The sequence below is a fragment of the Colletotrichum jinshuiense genome, chromosome 8, assembly GCF_051148585.1.
Source record: "Colletotrichum jinshuiense chromosome 8, complete sequence".
In the NCBI taxonomy this organism is placed as follows: domain Eukaryota; kingdom Fungi; phylum Ascomycota; class Sordariomycetes; order Glomerellales; family Glomerellaceae; genus Colletotrichum; species Colletotrichum jinshuiense.
In genome coordinates, this window is record NC_139315.1 from 220,270 (window position 1) to 246,349 (window position 26,080).

Genomic DNA, 26,080 nt, shown 5'->3' on the forward strand with positions numbered 1-26,080 from the left:
AAAACTGGTACTGTATTCTGTTGTCTGTAGATGGAAGAAATTAGAGTTAGGCAGCGGAAGCAGCAGTTGTGAAGATATCGCCGTTGGCAGCCCGGAGGTAGAATCTCCGGGCCCGACTGCTGCCGCTTCCCGGGACCTGGCCGCCTGCCCGAATTCTTGCTGGGTAATCCAACGATTACTCTGTATTACGCTCATACTAATGCGACTGCGACTATCCCCTGTGGTGTCAAAACCCTTATTCCAGAATTGTAGTGAGGTGTTTCCTCCCCATCAGCAACAACGACACAATTTCCTTCAGTTATCCGGCGTTGCTTCCTTCTCGGGTTTTCTTCCGTAGATGGACCACCTAAGCGAAGTTAGCTACAATCCGAATTTCAAGGGAATCGATACATTTAACTTACAGTGAGAAGTAGGCATGGATACTTCTGTCCCCAAGGTCCTTGCGTACTTCCATCACATGTAAAAGTACTTCTTCTCTTGTCCAATCAAAGGCTCTTGTCAAGGGGGCCATGGTAAAGCCTTCCCAGTTCGGTGCAAAATTTTCGTAATTCCATATGCCAATTTCCCTATATTCTGGTAGTTTTGGCCAAGGATTGGTAGGCCATTTGAAACGTTGGATGTGGACATCTTCGAAACCAGCTTCAATCATCTTTGTCTTGAGGCCTTGAATATCTTCGAAAGGGCGCCCGAAGATAATTGCAGCTCTCTCCATCAATCGGATACTTTTCATGAGTGTTGAGTCTTCCTTCAAAGTACCATCATCAGAGAGAGGGACTATGTCCATCTCGTTCAGCTCAAGGTACCCGCCGGGGGAAAGGTTACTAAGAATCACAATTTAGACAGGAATTCATAGTATTAGTGTCATGATAAAATACTAACTCGTAGGCTCTCCGAATGTATTCATCCCAGTTAGCGATGCTTGAAGTCATCATTCGGCTGTGAATATAGTCGAACGGGCGTGAGTACGTCCAAGGTTCTTCCACATCATCTACTTCGAATCGTACATTCGGTGGTGTACTAAAACGCATATTAGTGTCTGATTCCTAGACGCTAACAACTTCATCAATCAACTGAGACTCTTACAATTCTGGCTGAGAGGCGGATAGGTCGACGCCAAGCACCTGAGACGTGGTGAGCATGTAGAAATATGGGAAGACGAGCAAATTCGCCACTGACATCAGCTTCAGGATGTTCATCCCCAAAGTCAATAGCCCAGATACCAGATCCTGTACCAAGGTCCAGGACCCGTCCAACCTTGGAGCCTGGATCATTGGGTGGAGCCGTTCCCAACCTATCGCCAAATGACCTGAGGATCAAATTATGTTGCAAATCTGCCTTCATGGTTTAGCGACAGTGTTGAGTAGGTACAAAGACTACTACAATTTGGAAATCTTGAGGGAGCCGTACCAAGCCGATCATTTTCCCTGTCATCGTTGGGAAGTGAGTATTCTATTCTGATTAGGGCTTATTTTATGTCATCGAGATAATATCAATATCTTACTGCCATCTTTGTATCTATGGTACGTTCGTCCGTTTTCCAATCGGTAGTCGAGGATCGAGCTAGTAACACTCGTGCTAGACGAGGCAAGGCTTCGCTAGATATCATGCATGTGAGGACAAGGCGCAAATAATTAGCACAAAACGTGCAGAGATGGAATACTCACATTCGTCACTGAAGAGTTATCATCGGTGAACTTTGCGAAACACGTAGTTAGAGCTCTTGAACAATGGAAAACTTCTTAGAGAAACACAATACCTCTTCAGCATCAATGAAGTCATTGTCGGTTGCAGCGTTTGGTTGAACAGGAGTGTCAGCGGGGGTTGAGTTAACCGTTGCAGCAGCAGCCGGCACAACAACTGGTGCGTCGTTCGCTGGGTTGTTGCTTTCAGACATGATTCCAGACGATCAACTGTCCCTTATTTTTGTATCTCGCCACTGAAGTCGTAGGTGGACAAAGGAGTGTTTTTGGTCGCGAAGTCACCTCGAACTCATCCACCAAGAAGCCATGGGCGAAGTTTGGATGGCACACACACCAATTTAATAATTTGCTGGAAGTGCGTATTCATGTTACCCCTCTTCTTGGCTGGAGACAATTATGCAGGTCTGCAGCGAACATGCCATCGCCAACGTTCTCTGTTGGAGCGCTTTCCCAAACAAGAAGGCAACGCGCGTATCGTTGCAAGGCGGCTGGCCGGGAAGTGGCCCGTTTGTTGGATAACAACTCTTCCGCGATATGTAACTGGTAACCATTCCCTTGGGACTATTATGATTGGCTCCATATGATATCCACTGACAAGGTTCTGCGGCGTCACCAAGGGCAAATATGCTGCTTTCATAATCTGTATGCTGCTTGTGCTAATGAGCTGCCTTTCAATCACAATTCCATGCAAGACCAAGCAAGGATCAGTTCGCTAAAAAAAAAAATTGACATTTCCCTAGCTGTGCGTAAGGCAGCTCCTGTGACTACCAAGCTCCTGCCTTCCATGCACCAGCTGTCGCTTGCTACAAGTACGTCAAGAGTTTTGAGTGTTTGAATAATAGTCGAAGAGAGTTACGGCGCGTGGAAAACTAGCAAACAGTTTCAAACAAAACTTCATTGAAAATGATGATATTTGTGCCCAGTGAGATATGAAGGCCGCCTGCACTGCTGCTTGTGAAGGGTTGCCATTCTCTCAGTTGGCCTCCAATTCCGCCTCCGAGGGTTTCCTCGCATAAATTGACCAACTAAACAGCGTGAGCGACGGTAACATCAGGAGGTACAACGATAACTTACATATGAGAATAAGAATGGATGCTCGGGTCTTTCATCTCGTTCCGAACCTGCATGGCAAACACGGTAACCTCTTCCTTGGTCCACTCATGAACCCTAGTAAAAGGCGCCATCATAAAACCTTCAAGCCCGGCCACAGAATTGTCGTAATTCCAGAACCCAAGCTCCTTGTGCTTTCTATCTTTGGGCCATGGGTTCGAGGGCCACTTGAACGTCTGTGCGTGGATATCCACGAATCCGATTTCGGCCAGCATATCCAACAACGCCCTATTGTCCTGAAAAGGACGACCAAAGAATGCGGCAGCTTCACCCCACAATCGACTCATCTTCACAAGTGCATGGTCCTCTTTGAGTGTTCCGTCGTCACAACCGGGTTTGAGGTCGATTTCGTTCAGCTCGAGGTATCCATTGGGGGTCAAATTACTAACGCCAACGTGAGATAAATAAACAAAAATAAGACCAAATGGGACCCACTCGTAGCATTTTTGAAGGTATTCCCTCCAGTTGGCGATGCTTGACGTCATCATTCGACTATGAATGTAATCGAAAGGTTGTGAATACGTCCAATCCTCGTCAATATCATCGATTTCGAACTTGACGTTCGAATAAGTGCTGTGCATACATTAGCCACAAGTCCGGCTAAGAAATGAAATAGGCCGAAGTGATATTGCGTACAATTCTGGCTGCGTCGGTGAAAGATCGACACCGAGAACCTAAAATGAGCAGATTAGTTAGTAGGGGTACACATCTGAGTTGAGCAATAGCTGTTCCCACGTACCTCAGATTCCGGGTGTTCCTCCCCAAACTCCATAGCCCAAATGCCGGTTCCCGTACCGACATCAAGAACACGGCCAACCTTGACGTTGGAGTCTTTCATATTCGGTGGAGCAGTTCCTAACTTGTTGTCGAAAGTCAGGAGGAACATGTTGTGCTGGATGTCTGTGCGCATGGTTAATTTTCGTACATGTCAAAATCAGAAAAAGTAGTCAAGTATACGCACCAAGCCGCTCATTTTCCCTCTCGTCATTGGGATACGAATATTCTGCGGTTGTCAGAATTCGCTCTGCGTTAGTGTCAAACAACAAAAAACTCACTGCCATCCTTATATTTATGATAGGTTCGTCCATTCTCAATTCGAAATTGAAGCACAGAGCTGGACACGCTGGTACTTGAGGACGCGATGCTCTAGATCATTTCCCGGTTAGGATTTGTCATTTTGTCGATGAATTGTTATTTGAGCTGGCACTTACTTCACCCCTTGTAGAAGAATCATACTCAGACTGTGAAATAAGGATACTATGTGTTAGATAACTTAAACAAAACCAGTCATCTCGCTGACAATCGCACCTCTTCTGCATCCAGTGCGGGTGTGATAGTCGTCGTAAGATTGGACTGTCCGGCTTGGGCAGGTGCAGAGGATGGCGTAGTAGCCGAAGCTGTGTTGACACTTTCGGGCGTGGTGGTAGGCAGGATTGATGGAACTGCAGACGGCGAAGCCGTTGAACTGTTGTTCACCGTAGCGTCGGTGACGTCCCTGGTTTCAGACATGATGGAAATAGAATCGTGTGTTGTGTTTAAAAACTCCAGGCCACTGGCAGAGGCTGTTTGGGACAACTCACGTTTTTTGAATAGCGAGAAACATAGCAGTTTATTTATCCAGAAGAAATATCTACCTATGGAGCTAAAGATGTTACCCCTCTCCTTGGCCAAACAGAATTATGCACATTTGCTGCGACCACGCCGTGTAGAATGATTGCTTGTGGGGTTTGTTCCTAGGAAAGGGGGCAACCGCGGCTGTGCCTATCACATTGAAGCGGAAGACCGGCAAGTGGTTCTCTTACAGTAGTCGAATGCGAATCGTGGCATGCTTTCACTGGTAACCGCTCCCTCGGAATGAATAGCTATTTCGCCAACTATTTCCAGTTGGTCCAATCAAATTTCAGGTCTTCATAGGTCCAGGTTTTGTTGTAGCAGTGTTAAAAATGGAATGATCCGAGTATGAACGTTTTCACGCGCAGCATGTTAAACGAGCGCAGGGTTTGCAGCCATTTCGGGGAATAAAGACCGAAAGATATCCCAACGAAATTCTTTGATAGGTATGGTCTCAAAACAATGTTGCATTTCGGTGAAGAGATCCTGCATCCGTCCTGCATCTTTCGTATCCAATTATGATGTATCTTCAAAACAACCCTGCTCAACCCCGGTTCCAACAGATCATGAAGCGAAAACCCCAAAGCCCCAACCCCTCTAATTGTAGCTCACATGCACATGGTCCCTGAAGAACAGTCAGATTGATCACTTCTCTCAATCCATGAATGAAATAACTTACCAATGGTTTGCAGTGAAATCACCACGGTCATCCATAGTCCGCCAACTTGACCAGGACTTCACAGAATCCGAGGACGGATTCCAGATCTTCTGACCCCAAATAACATACTTCAAGTTCAGCGTTGCGCGGTTGTTCATAACCCACTCAGCAATCTCTTTGCCCGATACGGTGGGTACCTGTATCTCCAGTCAGCTCCACAATCCTGCAGGACAGAAAGCAAACAGCCAAGAAAGCAAACAGCCAAGAAAGCAAACAGCAAAGCTTGAAGCACTTACGCCACCTCCATCGGAGCACATCATATCCGTGGCTTTTCCGCAGCAATGGTCCGAGTCGCCGGGGCAGGCACAGGCACGCGTGCAGAACACCTGTCTGACCCTGCCAGGGAACGCAGCGACAATCTTTTTCGCGCCGTTGACTGCGACCTGCTTGCAAGCACCGACGGACGGGATCGAAGGGGCTCCATAGCCGCCAAAGCCAGTCGCGGTTGATGAACAGCATTTGAAGCCGCTGGGTCCGGGACACTGGTTTGAGGCGGACGAACCGGCGCAGTCGCTCGTCCAGCGACAGTTACCGCCGCTGCCACATGCCGCTTTGGTGCAGCATTTTATGTTGGATGCGTCGGCGGGGCAGGCGCCATCAATAGTGGTGCCGCCGCTAGATGAGCAGCTGCTCGTCGTAACACAAACGCCTATATGTAACCCGTTAGAAAGGAGTCACGAGAATGAGGAGTGAGACGACGAACCCGCTCTACCACCAGAGCCGTAACATGGCTCATTAAGAGCTGCAAGTACTGATGCAGCCGAGACGGCGACGGCGATAAGAAAAGATTGCATATGCATGTTGAAGCTTCTGATATGATTTGTCTGGCTGAGTGTCTGTCTGCGATGGGGTTGTGTCTTGTTGAATCCCTTTCCGACACGGTTCCATGACCGGTATTTATATTATTCAAAATACATCGAGTGTCAAGGGTGGTGATCTTTGCCTTATCACTAATTCATCCGATCTTACACGGCACGGAAGCGTCAGCTTCCTGGCCTCAGCTGAAGATGCTCCTTGGAGTAACATCGTAGGGGCATTTCAAGGCTTGGCTCGCGTCACAGGACCTCAGGTAAGGCTGCCTCTGGCGATTATCATGACGCCGAGCTATATTAGGAAGATGGTGTTGAGCCGGTCTTGTCAAAGCTAGGCATGGGGTTCACAGCAGCCACCGACATCGAAGTTTCGGATGATCAGCCACTACCGTTGCCTAACTGACAGGGGTGCATCGGGATGAACCTAACCCACGAGTTTAGCGGCCGAGACTAAGCCACCAGGAGGGTTACACTGGCCTATGAAGATCCAGCAAAGATGGAGATTGGACGAACTAAACGTCGATCAACCCCAGCCAGCTGAACCTGTTCCCCGCGGTGTCAGATTTGGAAGCTAAACTTACGAATTTTTCCAGTTCGGGTTGCAAGTCTCATCATAATGGTCGCGAAGGCTGCGCGACTGCTTGCTATAGAAGAAAGTAGAGGTCAGGTGGATAGACTCTTAACTGCTTCCATCGGTCATTTTGAGGTCAACAAGAAATTAACGACCAAAAAATGTTGACATGCTAGTCATCGTGAATCATAGTCGGGTGTCGCGACTGATCGCAGAGGAAACAAGCATGCAGTTCCCCTTGATGATCATGCAGATCGCAAGCCCTACAGAATGGCGTCATCTGTGAATCAGCCGCAAAATTAAACCTGAATTTCCAAGACACTCTTGAAGACACGTGCACTCAACGTTGTGTAATACCCCAGTCGAGAGACCAGCTAGGCGACAATCCATCTCGGCGGGTAAGACCGGTAGAACATCATCCCGTCACGGCGGCGTCTGCCTTAGGCCTTTTCCTCCCAGCTAAGAGCTGAAGGGGCAAGGTGTGACGTTAAGCACTAAAGTTTACTTATGCGTCAGTCGGACCGTGTGTGAGTCGCACGACGATCTAGGGAGACCAGGTCTATGAAAACGCCTAGTACCCCGCAGCTAAATTACACAGTCAGCGGCCATCCGATGATATAACGTTACGCCGTTCTGACCTCCTTGTATAGGCTAGCTCGAACAGGCCGGTCTGGGAACCCAAGGGTTGATAGAATTTGTGAATAATGGTACAACGGCGTGCAGGGGCTCGATCAATCGGAATATATCGATAATGTTTTCCTCACCAACAACGAATCATGTGGTTGACCATACGTGGAGAGGACTGAAGGCTTTTACAGGTCCCCGGTAGTGTAGTCCACCCACACCCGGTGGGATAACCCCTTACAAGGAGTGTTGACCGCAGCGTAAGCATGTTTGCCTGCACTTTTGATTGATTGCTATCCCATCGCGCCCGACTGCACTCATTTTGCCGAGACCATAATAACCCATTCTTACTCCAAAACGCCAATACATAAGCATTTGATTTGGCAAACCGTTGTAGACATTTTCAGGCAGTGAATCTAATCGGCTCTATTCCGCCCCTTGTAGTCACAAGAACCGAGTAAGGCGCGAAGCTACGAGATAATAAATTTACTCGAGATAAATGAGGATGAAATCAGATGGTTAGAGGTGCATCAAGTGTGTTTTGACCGCTTAAACACACACCCATGCCCGTGCTTGGCGATCACAACTCCAGAGTTTCACATGGTGTTTGATGATCTTAGGCAGTTACGGTGTTGTAACGACGTTCTTAAAGAGCGAGGATTTATGAGAACTGTTTTCCCTTAATTCTACTTGTCATGATTTAATTACTCCCTGGTCCTATTGACGTGGCTAACAAACCCCCTTTGAGACTGCATGATAGAGAAAAACGTACTGAGCGTTGCGTCATGAGTCAGATTGTTAGCCAACATAAAGGTTCCTAGCGGGGTTACAGCGGTAGGGAAACCAGCTGGGGTTTGAAGTGGAGCAGACATGTTATCAGGGGATGTACAAATAGGACAACTGTCTCCTTGGGGCAACCTAACTTTTGAGCACATGTATTCTTGACAGCATGTATATTAAGAGGACTTCGCCGCAGGTACAGTCTTTCATCATTTGATCGTGAACATTACCATACACATATTTTCACACACACGCTCAGAATCATGGACAGTGTGTCAGTTCCTCCATCATTCGAGTCACTTCCCACTGAGGTCGTTATCAATGTCCTTTCCTTGGTCCCAGACCTTCCAAGCCTTCACCATCTCCTTGTTTCATCGCCCAAAGCATTCCGTACCTTCCACGCATTTGGACCGGGTATTTTCGAAAATGTTGTTCAACAGTCCGTCATTGGCGATAGCCTATTTATCATGAGTCGTATCGCACTTGTCAGGCGGTCAACGGCTGCCAACTGTTCCGAGACCGATCTGCAGTCCTTTATAGAGTCCTATGTTCAGCACAGAGTAAATTCCCGAGATGAGGGAGTAAATTACGAAACTCAACAGTCCGACCCGATTTTGGCGACAAAACTCTCCTTCAACAATCTTCTTAAACCCGAATCTGAAGCCTCATCTGGGTTTTCAGCACGGGAGTTTCTAATTCTCGTCAGAAGAGTCGCGACTTTGGCACATGAATGCCTGAGTGACGCCTACGAACACTGCCTGGCTGCCAAACCATCACAGCCTGGGAAGGAAATCGAGGACTGCGGGATATATACCTGGTGCGACCGATTTGAGAGTGTTCCGTTCAGCCCCAAAGACCACGGGCCTCCTTCTTGGATCGAGATGCAGAGAATGATGCGGGGCTTTTGGCGGTTGCAGCTATTAAATGAGATAAAAAGCGCGTTATGTTCTGGTCGTCTCGGCTGGCCTAACGGCAACCCCGACGCAAATACCATCGAAGAGCGGTACATCGAACACCTGGGTGAGGTCTGGGGCGATGGAAAAGAAGAATTATTAATGGCGATGGATTTTGTCAAAGGCAGGACTGTTGAAGCTAAAGACATGGTTGACGGCAATGGTGAAAGGCTGTCGTCGGAGGTGAAGCGCCATTGCACGCGTCTGCCTACGCCTCGTGTTTCCACTGGCAAAGATTCAAGACTTTGGCCCAATGGCACAGAACAACCACCAACATCCGGCCTCTGGAAAGAGCATATGAACTACGATGCACCCGGCTACCGTGTCGCCAGGGAGATCACTTGGTCTCGCGAGGAACCATACCATGGCGTTCCAATGAGAGAGTATCGCAGACTGGGCTTCACAATTTGGGATTGGGAAAGGCTCCGTGCTCTAGGACTCGTGAAAGAGCCCGGAACCCCACAGCAAGGCCCGATCTTTGACGCCTTCGGCCTAGCTCTCTTGATCCATACTTGGAGAAGCTTTCTCGATGACGATGCATTGGAAAGAGCAAACGAAAATGCAAAGCGTGAATTCCGTAACTTCCAAACGGTATTCAACGAGAGAACTGATTCTAATGAACAGGCCAGACTGCCGGAGGAGGAAATATGGGGATGGTGGTTCACGCACTTAAGAATGGGATGACTTCTTTAGATTTCTTGGGGCCAATAAATCCGTTCTTCGCCACTGTTGGAGGGGGGTGGGAATGCAAAAGGGGGCCCTTTGGAGCAATTCTGGCTGCCAACCAATCTAGTGATATCCAACTTATTAAATAACCCCTTATTAATAGGCGCGCAGCTACCGGCTTCTCACTGCCAGCTCAGCTGCCTACTGCGAACCTATTTAACTGTCTGCTACCAACAACCACCAAGCTGATCCGAAGGAACCCATTAACGTCGTTCTCGGCAACATCTTGAGGGCTAGAGGTCCTTGCTATTCCTCGGGCCAACATGCACCGAGCTAATGCCTTTCTAAGGGCTACTGCTTAGATAACAAGTAGGCTTTCGTTCGTTAATTTATTTTTTGACGCTACTTTGTACCGGCCCAATGGCAACAGAGTACCGCACGCAATTCTCTAGAGACATGTTAAAAGGTGTTTTTAAAGGGAGTAAACTTACATCCAGGGCAATTGTATGCATACCTCTCGTTTTAGATCTAGCGTGAAACACTAATCATGAATTCAGACAAGTGGTTGTCATGGTGGGGATCAAACACAGCTGGAGCTGTTCTTACGTGCTATGCCGATTTCTCAGCGGTCAGAGCCTAGATCTCGTTATCACTAATAAACAAAGCATTGTGGCATTATTCCCAGGACACAGTTACGATTCACTTTAATACTCGAGAATTTTGACAACACTTTTCCTCACTTACCCGAAGGGACAGACGGGACAGAATCTCAACAATTTAGAGACGTTAAGACCATTTAAGTCGCAATTTAGGGTCGGGGGAGCTTCATCATTTCCTTCCGGAGGATCCGGCGGCAACGGTGCGCCACATCCCGGGGATTGCTTGAAAGTGTGAGCTTCAAAACGTAGAACACCCTTTGCCTCGGTGTGAATCGGCTATGGCGATGCCACGCACAAGAATTCATAACGTAACAAGGCAGTCAACTTACAAAATAAAAAATGAGATGACTGAGTGATGGCGGCATTGACTTATGGCATTGGTAAAACCGGCTTCGTATAACTCCAGCAGTAGCGTAGATTAACCCTTGATAGAAAGACTCCGCCGGGCCATTTGCAATGGGTCTCAGCAAATTTCGATTTCAACTGACTAGCCAGTCGTGATACGCTGCCATGAACGAGGTAATTTCCGGTCGATAACCGGTCGAAGCGCACTATGTAGAGTTTAAACATATATTATAACCCGGCAACCATCCCGTCGGCGCTCGTGTTGTAGCTTAATGATTAGGCACAATAAGGTTAAAGTTTTAGCGTGTGATTTGCTCGTGTGTTTGGGATGAGATGAAAATCGTCCAAAGTAGGCTTAGTTTGGCCGGGGACTGGAGACATACGACTCATGGTGCATTAGCCGTATAGTGGACGGACATGGAATTTTCGGGTTCGCTTGTCGCAACTGAAAGTCCGGCAGCGCCGACTGTAATTGAGAGAAGAAGTGATCATCAGGCAAATGAAGACTAGTAAAGGCTGGATAGGGACCTCTTTTATGGTTAAATAGCCGCCTCTGCCCTTGTCAATCACGATGGTTTGCTTTTAGAATTCAACCGCTCTCGTTTTCCAGTCACTCTTTATCTATCTACAGGACAACTCATCATCACTTTCGCTTAGAAAACTTAAATTTACTCAACAATAACAAAAATGCAGTTCTCCACCGTTGCCATCCTGCTTGCGAGCGTCCACTCTGCGACTGCCGTCTTCTACTGCAAGCGACCTGGCTTCTCCCACGGCTCCAAGGTACGCCGATATTGGCATGACGTTATTCGAAGGCGCTGAAGTCGACTAACACTGTATAGGGCTATGGTGGAAACTGCTTGTCCAGCGAGCTTGCTAGCTGCAGGAGCAAAACGGCTGCGGGAGTGTGGCCCGCGGTGAGCTTGATATGATACCTACTGCGAGGGTTGCAAACAGACACTAACAACGTCCTAGTGTGCCAACGGAATGCCCAACGTTCAGTGCTGGGTTGACATCTACACCTCTGAGTAAGCCGCTCTACTTTATTGAACCGAAAACTTTACTTACACATTATTAGAGGCGTCCAAAAGCGCGGCACCGACTGCTACTACTGGTCTGGCGCCTTTTAAGATGTGAATCGGGAATGCTCAGGACTGTGCATGCGGATGATTTGCAGATGCATAAAAGCATATCAGTAGACTTGTTGAGCGTCTTTACAACACGATTATTTTTCCAAAGAACTGTGCCCTTTGTCTGCCTGAGAGGAAGCATGGTTACTTTCTAGTCCATGGCCCTCTTGTTGTCTTTCAACTTGGGTATACGCCAAGTACAATGGTCTCGAACACATACATCTCGCACATCTCAGGTGCGGATGAAAATTCCGCAGCAGTGAGATGTCATGAAAGCCAATTTGCCCGGCCTGACTACATCCCCTGAGGACCCTGGCCACGCACTGTCGTGGCTATTTTGTCTTGGCTCTTTTGCCCTCTGGCGTGCTTTGTGTCACAGTGCTTTGCTCGAGTTCCCACCTCTCTTGCAACTCAGCATTGTATAGTGTCCTATATCGAACATGGCGTTTCAATTAGGTGTCATTGACTTACCTAATCTGCACGGGGGTAGAAACACTGTAGAACATCTATGTCATCCTCGGCAGTCAATCAGCTTGCAATCAATACTTGCAAGCCCCTGACTGGTATCTCAAATGAATACCACTCTAGTGGTTTTTATTTTTAAGTACCCTCTCTAACCAACTATTTTGATGCGCCCCTCGAGCACGGGCGCAATGACCCGTGTCCAGTCCACCGTGAACTCGCCCTCCCGCAGAGGGTCACACACCTCGGCCTTGACGCCCGCCTTTTTGGCCCATCTGGCGAAGAACTTACGCATAATGAGCATCTCCATATCAATCTGCGCCACACTGTCCACCTCGTCTTCGGGCTCGGATTCCTCGTCCGATTCGTCCGTGGGAGGCTTGTTATTCAGCGCGTGCCGCTTGATCATCCACTCGGCCCAAGATTTGGACTCGACGTCCGGTTTGGGATCCGAGGTGCCCGTCTCGGCGGGCGTATCCCACATCTTGCGCGGCTCGACTGGGCTGTGGCACTTCTCGGCGACCTTGAACCAGTGCTCGCTGAGGTTCTTCCACTGGCCGACGGTGCGGAGACTCATGAAGTATTGGCGCAGCATGGCGGAGATGAGGATACCGTTCTCTTCGCAGACGATCTCCTCGGCAGTACCACCCTCCGGCTCGACAAGCAGACTGGTGTAGCCATCTGAAGCTGTTAGCCATTTTCTGGATTCGTGAAGTGGGGTGAGTGCATACCCTTTCCTCTACCCATGTAGCCTCGAGTTGCAAGGGTGTACTTCTTTTCGCTCTGTATGGGCTCACCGCCGACACTGGCCGATACAATCCGGGAACTAGGCGGCTTGCTAGGGTCGAACGTGTACTCAATGTTGGACACTTGCGGGAAGCGGCCTGCTCCGTCAGTATGCACCACATCTACTTGGGTTTTGTTATAACACTCACCTTCCTGCGCGGGGTACTGAGAAACGCCGTTTTCCAGGGCGTCCCACAGCTGCTGACCGGTTACCCTGATGAAGATGACAGGGTCCTCAAACGGGAAGCAGTTGGTAATGTCCCTGACCCTGATGACACCAGGCGGGTAGATCTGGTCGCCTCGAATCGTGCCGGCAGCCATCAGGGCACAGTCGGCGTTGTGGTAGTGTCTCATGACATCGCAGACAAAGTTACCCATATTGCTCTCCTTCATTCTGACAGTGGTAAACCGTGCGTCCAGGGGGGAGGCCGTCCAGCCTACCGACTTGGCCAAGCTGTGTTTGAGCTTCGAGGTCAAGTCCCCGGTGAGCTTCAGGGTCTCCTGGTCCTCCGCAATAGAGGAAACAATGTCGCGCCGCAGGATGTCAAAGTCCCACTTGCCCGAGCCATCCTCCTTTTTCCGGACTTCAATGTAGCTTAGCTGCTTGAAGTCGGAGCCGGAACGGAGCACGTGGGTGCCGTTGATGAGGCTGTGTGCGTAGTAGTGGTCGTGGCCACCAAGAATGATGTCAATGAGACCGTCCGTCTTCTCGGCAAGTTTGTTGTCGTTTGGCTCGCGCTGGTGGCTGAGACAGATGATAATATCAGCGCCCTGGGCCCGAAGCTGCGGTACCAGCTCCTTGGCGGTCTCGCTGGCCGACTTGTAGATGATGTCGGGCGGCAAGCTGTTAATGGTCTCGAGCCACTCCCTCTCGCCCAGACCGATGAGGCCGATCTTGATGCCGTTGGACGATGTGATCATGTGCGTGTGCTTGGCATGTCCGAGAGGGACATTGTCACCCAGGGCTGGGTCTAGGACATTGGCGAGCAGCCAGGGGAAGTTGCACTTGGCGGTCAAGGTTTCGAATTGCTTCACTCCAAAATCGAAGTCATGGTTCTGGACGTGTTAGACCAAGGACCCGAACGGAGGGTGGCAGCGGGTGAGGGAGGGCCACTTACACCGGCGCATGTGCAGTCGACGCCGATCTTGTTGAGAACGGGCACCATGTGCTCACCTAATCCACTTTAGCATCATGACAAGTCACAAGTGGCCGAGGGGTGAGGTCGTACCCTTTGTGACGGAGCTTTCGAGGCTGGGGTTGAAGACATCGCCCGAAAATAGAGTCAGAAGCTCGGGCTGGCCCGAGAAGCGTTCATGGCTGCGATACTCGTTGACGGCGGTAACGAAGCGAGCGACACCGCCTACCGGCTCAGCACTGGAAGGCTCCAAGTGGTAGACGTCGTTGAGGTGGAGAATACGCAGGGCGACAGGGGCCGAGGAGCCCGAGGAGAAGGTGACGGCCGGCTCATCGGGAGCTGGGGTGTTCTTGGGCATGATGAGAGGAGGGAGGAGGAGGAGGAGGGTGGTCTAGGAATAGAAATGCAATCGGGACGGGTCGGGTGACGATGGATAAGGTGTGAGCGAGCGGAAGCGCCCCTGAGGTTAGGTTAGGTTAGGTTTGGTGCCGTACGGTGCGGTGCGGTGCGGTGCAGGGGCGGGGGCGGGGGCGGGGGCAGAGACGGACGGGACACACACACATCATCTCTCTTGGGACTGGACTGGACACTGGCACACTGGACATTGGACGAGGGGGTTCACTGACAGCAGTGGCAGTGCAGGCACCAACCAGATACGGCCGATTACCAAATACCGCAGTGAGGCACGTGACGATAAGCTTCGGTGTGTGGGGGGGCGATTGATGCTATTCTTGGCTCGTGCTTTCGTCTGATAACGCCGATACCACACCTCGGTGACCACCGGGCTATGCCGCCTGCCGGACAAGGGTACATGACTTCACACCGAGCCGCAATGTCTATCCATCTTCAAACCCGACAGACGGGCCACTAACACACCACTAGCCACCCAAACCACCCGCGACCAGCTATCTCGCTCTTGCACGAGCCTTCGCCCTGCATTCAATGGCAACATTGGACTGGGCAGCCAGCCCTGAACTCACGGTCTGCATCGCCACGCCAAGCGTCTTGGCTCGCGCCTTCTTCTGCCAGTCATGTTGTCATGTTTCCGTTTCACCAAACAAATTCCTGATTCATGCCAAGTTTATTTCTCTCATTCAAGGGCTGCTAGCGGTCATTCCTCTTGTTCTCATGTCGCTTACTCCACATCCTGTCCCTGTCCATCCACCTTGTTTCTGCTAGCCACGAACACATTTAGCTCCCAACTTTGGGGTCTTGGCTCATGGCGAGATTTACAGCAGCCAGCCCGAAACAACTCTAAACCAAAGTCGACGCTGGCGGCTGCGCCATTGGAAAGGACTTCTTGGACCCCAACATCCGTCCCACGACAACCATCCGCATGACGCTCTCGGCGCTCTCCCTCGTCAGCTTCTCCGCCTCCAGGATGGCCTCGGCCAGCGTCGACGGGCGTTGCAGGATACAAGTGTAGGCATCGATACCGGCATCGTAGTTGACTCGCGCCCCCGGTCCGATGGTCCCCGCGATGGCAATCACAGGTAGCCCGTGTTTCTTTGCTCGCATGCCGATCTCTGCTGGAATCTTGCCCCGCGGCGTCTGGTCGTCGATGCCCCCTTCCGCCGTGAGGACCAAGTCGCAGTCGGTGAACAGCCCGTCAAAGTCGACATACTCCGCCACCACCTCATATCTTGGCCGGAGCTTGGCACCGACCAACCGCAAGCCGGCTCCCAACCCCCCAGACGCCCCTCCCCCGGGCGAGAGGCCCACCCTATTGTCGCAGAGAAGGCGGCCGGCAACCACCGCGAAAACCTCCATGGCTGCAGACAGCCGCTCCGTCTGCATGGTCGACGCCCCCTTTTGCGCGCCAAAAACCCTGGCAACCCCTTCCGGCCCAGACAGCACGTTGTTCCAGTTGACTGCCACCTCGATAGCGACGTTCTTGATGCGCTTGTCTACGCCGCCGAGGTCAATGTTGGCCAGATGGAGGAGAGACTCGCCACCCGCCGCGATGGGCAGCAGATGCCCGTCTTGATCTATAAGCCGAGCGCCAAGAGCCTGCAGCATTCCAGCGCCGCCATCGCATGTGCCCGAGTCACCACACCCGACAACGATCCGCTGAGCGCCAGCTCCAACAGCGGCGGCGAGCAGCTCGCCGACGCCAAACGTTGTGGTAGCGCCAGGGTTGCGCATATGAACGGGCACGAGACTCAGGCCCGCCGCCGCTGCCATTTCGATGACGGCCGTCACCGGCGCATCGGGGTCGTTACTACCCAAAATGCCAAAAAAAGATGCAATCGGGGTGCCAACTGGGCCGGTTACTGTGACGGGGTGAAGTGTCCCTCCAGTCGCTGACACAAGGGCGCTAGTGAACCCCTCGCCTCCGTCAACAAGGGGGACCTTGCGGACAGAAGCCTCTGGCATCACAGACAGAATTCCGGCCTCGATGCAGTCAGCAGCAACGTCGGGCTGTAAGCTTCCCTTGAAGCCAGAAGGGCAAACGAGGACTTTCATGCCCTGAGGAGCCGGGAGGGGAAGGGAACCCATCATCTTGTGTCTGCTCTGTAGACTGTGCTGGGAGTAATGCAGGGCTGAAGATGTGATGGCTGGTCTTCTTGCGGTGGGCTTATGCGAATAGATTCAAGCGAATGTTGTCTTGAGCAACGAGTGCGGTTTGTATAAAGCGAATGTGAATGATGTAAGTAAGTGGTGGCAGAAAGCGAAGGTGAATGTGGGTTTGTTCGTCGGAAGATGGAACGCCGCGAACGGACCACTTTATACCGCTCAAGTTGAGGATTTACCCAAACCTTGGTAAAGTCATCTAGCTTGCAATGACTTTTCTCGTTTGCGGCTCGACATTACGTCTATGGCGGTGAGGCTTCACTTCACCAGTACGGGATGTGAGACTCAAGATACGGAGCCCAGCTGCCCAGGAGGGGCGATGAAATGCTCCGCCGGCCTCTATCTCACCAGTAGGAATTCGCTCGTCTGTTCGTTTGTTGCTAGAGTTCACGGGCCGTGACATCTCCCCATCCCTTCGGCATCTTCTGTCTCATTGGGCTGTCGACTGCAAGCAACTAACTGCAACTGACCCGGAGATGTCAACTGCCCACAATGTAACAACGGCAGATCCGCAAGCCCCAGTGCGTTGTCTAGCACAGCCCTCATATTCAGTAGATGAATAGTCTAAATTTATTAATCAGGATTTACTAGCACGGCTGGTTTCGTTGGCATCACGACTTCATTCCCCGGCCTCGGCGCCAGATAAAGTGAGCACACGACCAAGTTTGTTCGGATCTCGTATCTCGACAGGTCAGACACATCTACCAAGGTGCCGTCTCGAAGGCAGCCTTCCAATCACGTACGGCGGTACCTGAGCTATAAATAAGAATCGCTGCTCTGATACAGGGTTGACCCAGGATGTTCGCCTTTCACCCCCCATGGGCGGAGTCTAGAAAAATGTTACTCCAACACGCACCTCCAGCCACAGTTGACGTAGCGACCAAGGCCCCGCCGATCGACCCGCCAAGGAAAAGCTTCCGCTGCTTTCTCACCCCGGCTCACGAAAAAGCATCATATCCACAAGGCTAGCAACAATTTCCGTTTCTTGGCAGAGTCACTTTGCTGAATCTAGGGATGCGGTCACGCAACCACTCGGGCAGAGCAGGCAGGACCGGCTGCTGGCTCAGAGATGGCGTTCTCGTTCCCCCAACCCGGCCGCATTACACGAAGGGCGATGCCATGATGGACGCATGAGGCGGTGTTGCTCTGCCCGGTGCCCAGCCCGGCGCCCAGAGACGGAAGAAAGAGTTGCGGAATTCTCTCGTGTTATAAGAAACCGATGCGTTGTCTTGAACGCAGGATTGTGCCACCGCTCAAAGAGTGTTGGGATCGTCCACTTTCGTTCATCATTTACCCGTATCCACCCGCTCTGCAAGAGCCCGTCGTTCGTTTCTTTTCTCTCTCGTCATGTCTAAACCACATGCATACTGCCCCATTCCTCGCAAGCCGGTTCCTGACCCGGCGGAGGGTTTCTGTCTCCATCAGAGCCTGACTCGATCTCGGTCCAGCCTGTGGCGCGGATGGAGTCCCGGGCTCCCTTCATTTTCCGAATATGAACGGACGGCGTACAAATTCCCCTGGCTCCGGGACCCCGAGGACCTTGGTTCCAGACATTCCGGTATTATCTCTGACCATCCCGCCACCAGCGATCGTTCACACCTGCTTTCTCGCAACAGCACACAACCCGGGCCGCCGATGATTCCTCCGCCAGAAAAACCCGAACATGTCATCATGTCTGATGACCCCAAGGATCCGGACCTGGTATGCCCAATCTTGCACTATCCTGCTTTGGCCAGGCGCTAATCAGACGACAGGTAACATGGTCTGGGCCCGAGGACCCAACCAACCCCAAGAACTGGCCAAAGCACAAGAAATGGACGGCCACAGTCTTGGTCTCGTGCTTCACCTTCATATCGCCAGTTTCCTCGACCATGTTGGCGCCGGCATTGGACACCCTCGCCGACGAATTCAACGTCAAGTCCGACATCCAGACCTACCTCCTTATGTCCATCTTCCTGCTGGCGTATGCCGTGGGTCCCTTTGTCCTCGCGCCGTTGTCGGAGATGTATGGCCGCGTCGTGGTTCTCCAGTCTGCCAACATGGTCTACCTGTTGTTCAACACAGTCTGCGGCTTCTCTACGTCCAAGGAGCAGATGCTGGCGTTCCGGTTCCTGAGCGGTCTTGGCGGAAGTGCTCCTCAAGCCGTATGACCCTTCAACCATCTCTTTTACTCACATGTATGCTAACTTACACGTCAGCTTGGTGGAGGCGTGTTGAGCGACTGCTGGAGAGCTGAGGAGAGGGGCACAGCAACCGCCATCTACAGCCTGGCACCCTTCCTAGGTCCTGCGGTGGGGCCAATCGGTCAGTAACAGCCGCTCCCTACCACCAAGTCCACTTTGTAAACTGACCAGAGACAGCGGCCGGGTATCTGACGCAGTACTTGTCGTGGCGCTGGATATTCTGGACCGTCTCAATCGCCGACGCAGTCGTCCAGATCCTCGCCTTCCTTTTCCTCTCGGAGACGTACGCACCAAAGATCCTAGCCATCAAAGCGAAGAAGCTACGCAAGGCGACTGGCAATGAGAACCTCCACACGGAGCACGACCGGCCGGACCGGACGTTTGGGCAGACGCTGCGGAAGAATCTTGTCAGGCCCTTCAGGATGCTCTTCACCCAGCCGGCGTTGCAGATCACGGCCGTCTACAGGGCCTACCTGTACGGTCTGATGTATCTTGTGTAAGTGGTATTCCAGGGACTTCGGGCGGTGGGATGAGCTGATATTTCACTAGGTTTGCTTCATTCCCCTATGTGTGGAGCAAGCAGTACAACCAGGAACCTGGGCCCGCCAGTCTGAACTACATCTCACTCGGCGTCGGCTTCGTGATTGGCCTACAGATATCCGGTCCTCTGATTGACAAGGTAAGCGGCAGGTGCCCCTTCGATGGCCTACACGATGTACTAACTGCGTCGAGGTGTACTGCGCGCTCAAAGCGAGAAACAACAGCACCGGCCGCCCCGAGTTCAGAATCCCCCTCATGTTCCCCACCGCCGTCGTCACCCCCGCCGGCCTCCTCCTCTACGGCATCGCCGCGCACTTCAAGGTCCACTGGATCGTGCCGAACATTGGCGCGGCGATCCTGGCCGCGGGGCTCATCCTCTCCTTCCAGTGCGTACAGACGTACGTCATCGACTCGTACGAGCAGTACGCGGCCAGCGCGGCCGGCGCGGCGGCCTTTGTGCGGACGATGGCCGGGTTCAGCTTCCCGCTGTTCGCCCCCCAGCTGTACGATGCCCTGGGCATTGCCTGGGGCAACGTGCTGCTTTCTGGCATCGTCTTCGTCATGGGCGTGGTTGTGCCTTTTGTCATGTGGAGGTGGGGTGCTTGGCTCAGGAGCAAGAGCCAGTACTGCTCTGGCTAGCGACGAGGTTCCTCGGGGGCGATTCGTGGCGCTTTATTTGTCTTCTATCAAAGGATATGCGTTCTCATGTGTATATAATAATGAACGAGATCACGTTAGGTACAAACTCTGTTAACGCCCTGCCTCTATTAGGCATCGAGTTCTACCACTGTTGGCGGTCGCTGCTGTATTTCGTTGTAGAATTCCAAGTTGGAAGTAAGCTGTTGGAACGACCTATTCCCAGCGGCTACTCTGTTGATCTCCTTGCTGGTCTAACAGTAGAAGGTTACAAGTTGAAAGGCGTTATATACCTTCTTAGCGATCCAGCCACCATCCGTAGCGATGTAGACGCTATTAGTGAGGAGGTATTCTCATAGATATTTAACGATTTATAACGACGCTGCTGCCCAAGTGGATTCAGGCCACTCGTCTACATATTGGTGGATCTCTTCCTACAGCCTTCTACCTGTAAGGTTGTCGCTCTTACACCATTCCATTGTAAAGACAATTGCAGAGTTGACCTGCTGCTCTATATTATCCTCTACTGGGAGTTTAAACATTGCTATATTGCCCCAGGTCGACTGCTTAATATAGCTCTATAAGTTAGGTGGAATAGGTATAGTTGTGCTGCTGTTAGATGATGTGGAAGGGGCAGCAGAAGGCGCAGTAGACAGCGCAGTAGAAGGGGTAGGTGATGCTATCCTGGGTGAAGTGGTGGATCTTCCAGGCAGGTAGGCCGACAACACCTCGATCACGGGCGTTTCTCTTCGGCTGCAGCGTCAGAGGTGTATACGTTCGTTAGGCGGATTACTGCTGGTTGTCTGGAAGACCTTATCGCATAGGCTGGGCAGTAGGTTAAACAGCAGGTTGAACAGTAGGTTGAAGTGGAAGAAGTAGTAGGTTGAAGTTGAAGCCGTTATTATAGAAGTGGAAGTGGAAGGAGTGGAAGAGCTGCCGCCACCTGTCTTGTAGAGCTGGCTGGTGGTGGCGGCTGGGTGGAAGATCTACTGCTGCTTCCAACTGTATGGAAGAGCTGGCTGCTGCTGGCAGTAGTGTGCAGAAGAGCTGCTGCCAGCGGCTGTATGGAAGAGCCGCCGTTGCCGCTGTTGGCCCTGTTGAAGTCGCGTTTTCTCGGCGTAGCTGGCTGGGCCGCGTTATTGCCGAAGTCGCGCAATTACTGTAGGCTGTAATTATTGGTGGTAAAAGTGAGGTTGTTGATAACGATCCTTGTCGTTAAGGGTAGTGTGGATAATGGTGTAGGAAAAAGAAAGTATAGCTGACGTGGAAGAAGAAGTAGGTAGGTGGGTAAGTTGGAAGGTAGGTAGGCGAAGTAGGCAGTGAATAGGGGGACTGCATGATAGACGCTCTGCCAGCTAGTTGGAATTAAAGCCCGTTTCTTCTGGAGATTCAAAGGTATCGCAAGATCCCTAGGCAGGCTGGTTGGAACAGACTAAATAGGACTCGCAATAACTTCATTAGCATAGTACTGTTGGTTCTGCCTGGACCGGTCGGAACGGATAGGGGGATCCAACAGCGCTGTCTCTTCTGCTTAACCCTGCTGATCTGCAGTATTACGGTGGTAGCAGTGAAGCTATCCACAAATCGTAGTGGTTACTATAAGGTTAACCACTAATCAGTATTGGAATCACAGGGTATCTATTTTATACAACAGGACTGCCCGCATGGGCTGGAGCTCGCCGGATACCAATATGGTATATTCGGAAGCTGTAAATCGGTATGTAGAAGAGAAAGCAGAAGGTTGGCAGCGGCAGCGGCAGCAGCGGAAGTATAGATATAGCTGTTGGCAGCCCGGAGACGTAATCTCCGGGCTCCGCTGCTGCGGCCGCTGCCGCGGCCGGCGGCCGGCAGCTGCTGCTGACCGCCTGCCCGTATTCTGGTCACGTAATCCAACAGTACCCTAAGTTCCGTTTACTATAGAGTAACTTCCCGTTTGTAAAATACGGTGGGCGGGTGGGGTATACAAGATGCCCGAAACATCATCTCCTACTTAAGCGCCGAAAGCTGCCAATCAATCAACATCTCGGGGCTGTTGTGGCTTGTTCGGCAAAAGAGCTGCAGGCCTGGGCTGCAGTTATAGGAAAATCTTCGTGCTTCCTGATTCAACAGCCTCAGCACTCGACTTTTTCTCTTTGACCCTCCCCCCGCTTGGCCTTGTCTTGCAATATTCAACATAGCTCGTCGTAATGGATGTCGATGTTGAGAAGAGCGCCGGAACACATGATGGCTTCAAATCTGTTATTTCTATCCCCGCATATTTCTGGAGCGCAATTGACGAGGAAGACTACCATAATGGCGCAGAAGAGGGGAATACTCGTGGCCTAACGCAAACCGCATCCAGCATCTCAGAGGCGAGTGGTTCTGTCGAAAGGCCCGCCAATTCCAGTGATTCAGGTTCCTCCATCAGATCAACAATCACACAGACCAAAAAAACCAGAGAGTCAACGCCTTCCGGAGACTCGACACGCTCGACATCCAGGATTTCACAGATGACGAGTGGTTCCTACCACAGCTCCACCGAACCCAACGAGGGATCTAACCCTCCCGGATCGATACGCAGTGAAACCAGAAATTCCGAAGACTCAACAGTCAGAGACCCTACTCGTGACCCTACTCGTGAACGGCACCGCAGGGGGCCATTGCGTGGGATTGATGAGGGTAAGTAGACGCCAAAGCTACGTGGATTCCAGAAAGATCATCTACTCATAAGCAGGTGTAAGCGGTCAAATCAAGACAGTCTGAACAACAACATCCCCCCACATCGTCTGCACACCAGGAAGCGGAAGTACACCATACCACGCCATCTGTGACTCCAGATTCACCACATTCAGAGACTTACGAGGGAAGAGAGCCAGGTGTGCCTGCTACCCCAGGTTCCAGCGGTATGTTCAACTTCATTCAACGACTGCGGGAAAAGTACGGTAAGGGGGTGTTATTCATCTGGCCCAATGGCGGGCGTATTGACGTGAATCTGGCCACTTTTCAGCGCGTGCAGCTGGAGACTATCCAGCGACGACTGCTCGAAACCGTACTTGACTTTCAGTATCTTGACTGGAGCAGCACCGACTGGGATGGTGACAGCAGTATCGCCTCTCCAAATGGCTTGGCTATGCGACTCGATGAAAAGATTTACGCGTCGCAACAGCTGATGAATGACTACGGTAATGGACCGCCGCAGACATCGCTGCCTTACCACACTATCTCAGTTCATCTGTGTTAATTCTGTCTGTCCAAAATAGTTACAGCCTGCAAAAACCTGGATTTCATGACGGAGACTCGCAAAAACCATGGCTACGATCCCTTCGTTGTCCGGACCGACAGTTTCATGCGGCGAGAGAGTCTGCGCGACGCTTATCAGCACTGGCGTAGACCAGTAGATCGCGGCCTGAAAACAGTCGATGCGGCGCAGAACTTCACGCAGTTCGAGCAAGCCATGGAGCTGCTCCAATCAGACCAAGGACTAAAAGACAAGGATGACCCCGTGCACATGGGCGGGGGAACGAGGTCGATGAGGATCAAAGACGACGGATTCCAGGCGTACACCGAGAAGGTGGGCATGGCGCTCGTCGGTGGCGTGTTCCTCATTGCGCCGATGCTCATCATGGTGTTGCACCCGGGCCTGGTCACCTCGCTTGTCACGACTTCGGTCTGCGTCTTTGCTTTTAGTCTGGTTATGTCGTTGCCGGTGTTCTTGAAGGCGCCGTTTGACGTGCTTTCGGCGACGGCGGCGTATGCTGCTGTCCTGGTGGTGTTTATTGGCACTGGTGGTGGAGGAGAATGAACACTGAAAGTTCTGAATGAATTGGTCTCTCTGTAAATTGGGAACGACGGCAGTAACCTGTGGGACAGTGTCATTGTTGAGATCAGGAGTTTTCAAAACCCTTCAACTTTGGGTTCCGGTCGATAGAGAGAACAGGTGCCGACTGGGCAAATATAAGGGCAAGTGACGACATGTTAGTGTACATACTCCGGATGTTTTTCGGGTTTAAACCCTCGTGAGATGCTTGGCGCGGCGAGAAAAGGCGTTCATTGTTGAAGTGGGCAATCTGGGCGAATGTCGGATACCTTTGGGGCGGATTTCGCCACTAAAACAAAATATCGAATTCTCTGTAGTCCTTTTGTTAAGCTCATGGACTTATAAACGGACCGGCTATTACGCAGAAATAACAAACGTTAGCGAGTCTTGCTAGAAAGTTGCCGTCAGATACTTTGCTGCTCAGCTTAAATACGTTGTCGCGGTTGACAGAGACGGAGCGGGGCCCAGAGTCAACCCGGGGGAACACTCTCAGCACAGCTGGGATGAACCAAGAAACCCTCAGAGACATCTCTACTGCTGCCAAGGAGACGGAGGATTTGGTATTCCGCGGATTCACGTGGGCGGAAAAACAATCTCGAAACAGAAATGGGTGGTGGCTTGTCCGCGCAGGATGATTCTTGTAGGCTTGGCACCGATGGGACAAAACACCACCGTTGGCGGTTCTTCAACCAAATCTTCAACCCCAGGGTGAAAAGCTTGGCCTTGATTGTAACCAGACCTGTCAACTTGATCGTTCGCGACGTCCAGATGGAAGCCCAGCCGGCTGTTCTTTCAGGGTCAACGCTGGGCTGTCACCAAAAGACATGTTGCAATCCAATTCAAAATCACGCAGCGCAGATAAAACAGTTTAGACAGTGTCAATAGTATGTTATTAGGGTATAGGACCAATAATTACAACCTTTGTGTGCTCGCGCACACTTATGAGTAAACCAACGACTTAATTCGCAACCCCGGGATATCAAAGCTGAAGCAAGGCACGTCATCACAACCCCAACTCGTTCACGGTCGTACCGCCACGGAACGCGCGGCTCTTAGATGGACGCCCGCGCAATGTTCTTGCCGGCGACCAGGCCGGGGCCCTTCTCGGTGAAGAAGGTCTTGGCCTTGGCGGCGCTGACGATGAAGCCGGGCAGCTTCATGGTGTTGAACTGGCCGGTGCCCTTCTTCTTGCCGATGGTGACGAAGACCTGGGGCTTCAGGGTGAGCTTGAGGTCCTTGACCTTGGCCTCGTTGCCGGTGAGGATGGCGTCGAGGTTGTCGGCGAGGTGCAGGGCCTGGCCCTCGGCGCGCATGAGCTGCTTGGCCTCGAGGTTGCCGACGTCGCCGACGCCCCAGACGTTGACGAGGCCCTCGACGCGCAGGTCGTGCTTGAGCTTGATGTTGCCCTTTGCGTCGAGCAGGTGCTCGGGCACGAAGGAGGTGTTGGGGCGGACGCCGAAGAGGGGCAGGTACAGGTCGGCGGTGAGGGTCTCGCCGTTGGACAGCTTGACGGACTTGAGGGCGGCCGAGGTGTCGGCCTCGGTGACGCGGGCGTTGGTGACGAGCTTGACCTTGAGCTGCTGCAGGTTCTTGGCGGCGATCTTGCCGAGCTGGGGCAGGAGGCCGGGGAGGGGCGCGTCGCCCTCGACGACGAGGGTGATCTGCTTGGTGGAGCCGTAGGCGAAGCCGAGCTCGCCGGCCGTCTCGACGCCCGTGGTGCCGGCGCCGGAGACGATGATGGAGCTGGCGGCCTTGACCTCGGCCTGCAGGCCGTGCCAGGCGGTCAGGGTCTCCTCGTGGGAGCCGACCGTCTTGAACGGGAGGCCGCTGGCGAGCGAGGAGCCGGTGGCGACGATGAGGTGGGCGTACTCGATCGTCTTGAGGCCCTCGTTGGTCTCGACCTGGACCGTGTTGGTGGCCGTGTCGAAGCCGGTGGCCTTGCCGAGGACGAACTCGAAGGCGTCCTGGGGGTACTTCTCGAAGCCGGGCTTGATCTCGTTGAAGAGGGTGTCGTCGGAGAACTCGCCGGGGATGAGGCCGCGGACGGCGGCGCAGTTCCAGTACAGGTGCGTCGAGGGGGAGACGATGGTGACCTTGAGGTCCTTGACCTTGGGCTGCGTGTACTTGAGGAGCTTGTGGGCGATGCCGAGGCCGGCGTAGCCCGCGCCGAGAATCACGACCTGCTGGACCATTTTGGGGGCTGGATTATTACTGTGTAGGAGGTTTTTTTTTTGTTGGGCAATGATTTTGTTGGTGACGGCGGGCGGTGGTGGCCGGACGACTTTCTC

General features: G+C 52.1%; 9 protein-coding genes across 9 annotated transcripts; 3 read left to right on the top strand and 6 right to left on the bottom strand.

Annotated features, from left to right (window-relative positions):
- Positions 1–294: 294 nt before the first annotated feature.
- Positions 295–1,894, bottom strand: EsH8_VIII_000060 (class I SAM-dependent methyltransferase; the record flags this gene model as incomplete). The annotated part of the gene is made up of 9 exons (XM_083269102.1): positions 295–346; positions 402–821; positions 880–1,017; positions 1,084–1,121; positions 1,177–1,331; positions 1,408–1,449; positions 1,502–1,595; positions 1,665–1,694; positions 1,757–1,894. 9 exons carry the CDS (start codon positions 1,892–1,894, stop codon positions 295–297), a joined length of 1,107 nt encoding a protein of 368 aa, XP_083128870.1.
- Positions 1,895–2,673: 779 nt separating this feature from the next.
- EsH8_VIII_000061 (class I SAM-dependent methyltransferase) lies at positions 2,674–4,319 on the bottom strand (the record flags this gene model as incomplete). Its single annotated transcript, XM_083269103.1, has 9 exons — positions 2,674–2,725; positions 2,775–3,194; positions 3,246–3,383; positions 3,447–3,484; positions 3,550–3,710; positions 3,772–3,813; positions 3,866–3,956; positions 4,022–4,051; positions 4,119–4,319. 9 exons carry the CDS (start codon positions 4,317–4,319, stop codon positions 2,674–2,676), a joined length of 1,173 nt encoding a protein of 390 aa, XP_083128871.1.
- A 699-nt stretch (positions 4,320–5,018) lies between these two features.
- Positions 5,019–5,939, bottom strand: EsH8_VIII_000062 (uncharacterized protein; the record flags this gene model as incomplete). The annotated part of the gene is made up of 4 exons (XM_083269104.1): positions 5,019–5,046; positions 5,101–5,276; positions 5,376–5,788; positions 5,843–5,939. 4 exons carry the CDS (start codon positions 5,937–5,939, stop codon positions 5,019–5,021), a joined length of 714 nt encoding a protein of 237 aa, XP_083128872.1.
- Positions 5,940–11,236: 5,297 nt separating this feature from the next.
- On the top strand, positions 11,237–11,679 carry EsH8_VIII_000063 (uncharacterized protein; the record flags this gene model as incomplete). The annotated part of the gene is made up of 4 exons (XM_083269105.1): positions 11,237–11,332; positions 11,392–11,466; positions 11,525–11,577; positions 11,628–11,679. The coding sequence occupies 4 exons, from the start codon at positions 11,237–11,239 to the stop codon at positions 11,677–11,679; spliced, it is 276 nt and encodes a 91-aa protein (XP_083128873.1).
- Positions 11,680–12,292: 613 nt separating this feature from the next.
- On the bottom strand, positions 12,293–14,421 carry EsH8_VIII_000064 (Metallo-dependent phosphatase-like protein; the record flags this gene model as incomplete). Its single annotated transcript, XM_083269106.1, has 5 exons — positions 12,293–12,822; positions 12,873–13,025; positions 13,077–13,983; positions 14,046–14,101; positions 14,157–14,421. 5 exons carry the CDS (start codon positions 14,419–14,421, stop codon positions 12,293–12,295), a joined length of 1,911 nt encoding a protein of 636 aa, XP_083128874.1.
- An 896-nt stretch (positions 14,422–15,317) lies between these two features.
- On the bottom strand, positions 15,318–16,565 carry EsH8_VIII_000065 (glycerate kinase; the record flags this gene model as incomplete). Its single annotated transcript, XM_083269107.1, has 1 exon — positions 15,318–16,565. The coding sequence occupies one exon, from the start codon at positions 16,563–16,565 to the stop codon at positions 15,318–15,320; it is 1,248 nt and encodes a 415-aa protein (XP_083128875.1).
- A 1,707-nt stretch (positions 16,566–18,272) lies between these two features.
- Positions 18,273–19,999, top strand: EsH8_VIII_000066 (major facilitator superfamily domain-containing protein; the record flags this gene model as incomplete). Its single annotated transcript, XM_083269108.1, has 6 exons — positions 18,273–18,338; positions 18,392–18,781; positions 18,836–18,941; positions 18,998–19,316; positions 19,370–19,499; positions 19,553–19,999. 6 exons carry the CDS (start codon positions 18,273–18,275, stop codon positions 19,997–19,999), a joined length of 1,458 nt encoding a protein of 485 aa, XP_083128876.1.
- Positions 20,000–22,182: 2,183 nt separating this feature from the next.
- Positions 22,183–23,777, top strand: EsH8_VIII_000067 (uncharacterized protein; the record flags this gene model as incomplete). The annotated part of the gene is made up of 3 exons (XM_083269109.1): positions 22,183–22,654; positions 22,717–23,157; positions 23,236–23,777. 3 exons carry the CDS (start codon positions 22,183–22,185, stop codon positions 23,775–23,777), a joined length of 1,455 nt encoding a protein of 484 aa, XP_083128877.1.
- A 1,067-nt stretch (positions 23,778–24,844) lies between these two features.
- On the bottom strand, positions 24,845–25,984 carry EsH8_VIII_000068 (NAD(P)/FAD-dependent oxidoreductase; the record flags this gene model as incomplete). Its single annotated transcript, XM_083269110.1, has 1 exon — positions 24,845–25,984. One exon carries the CDS (start codon positions 25,982–25,984, stop codon positions 24,845–24,847), a length of 1,140 nt encoding a protein of 379 aa, XP_083128878.1.
- Positions 25,985–26,080: the final 96 nt, after the last annotated feature.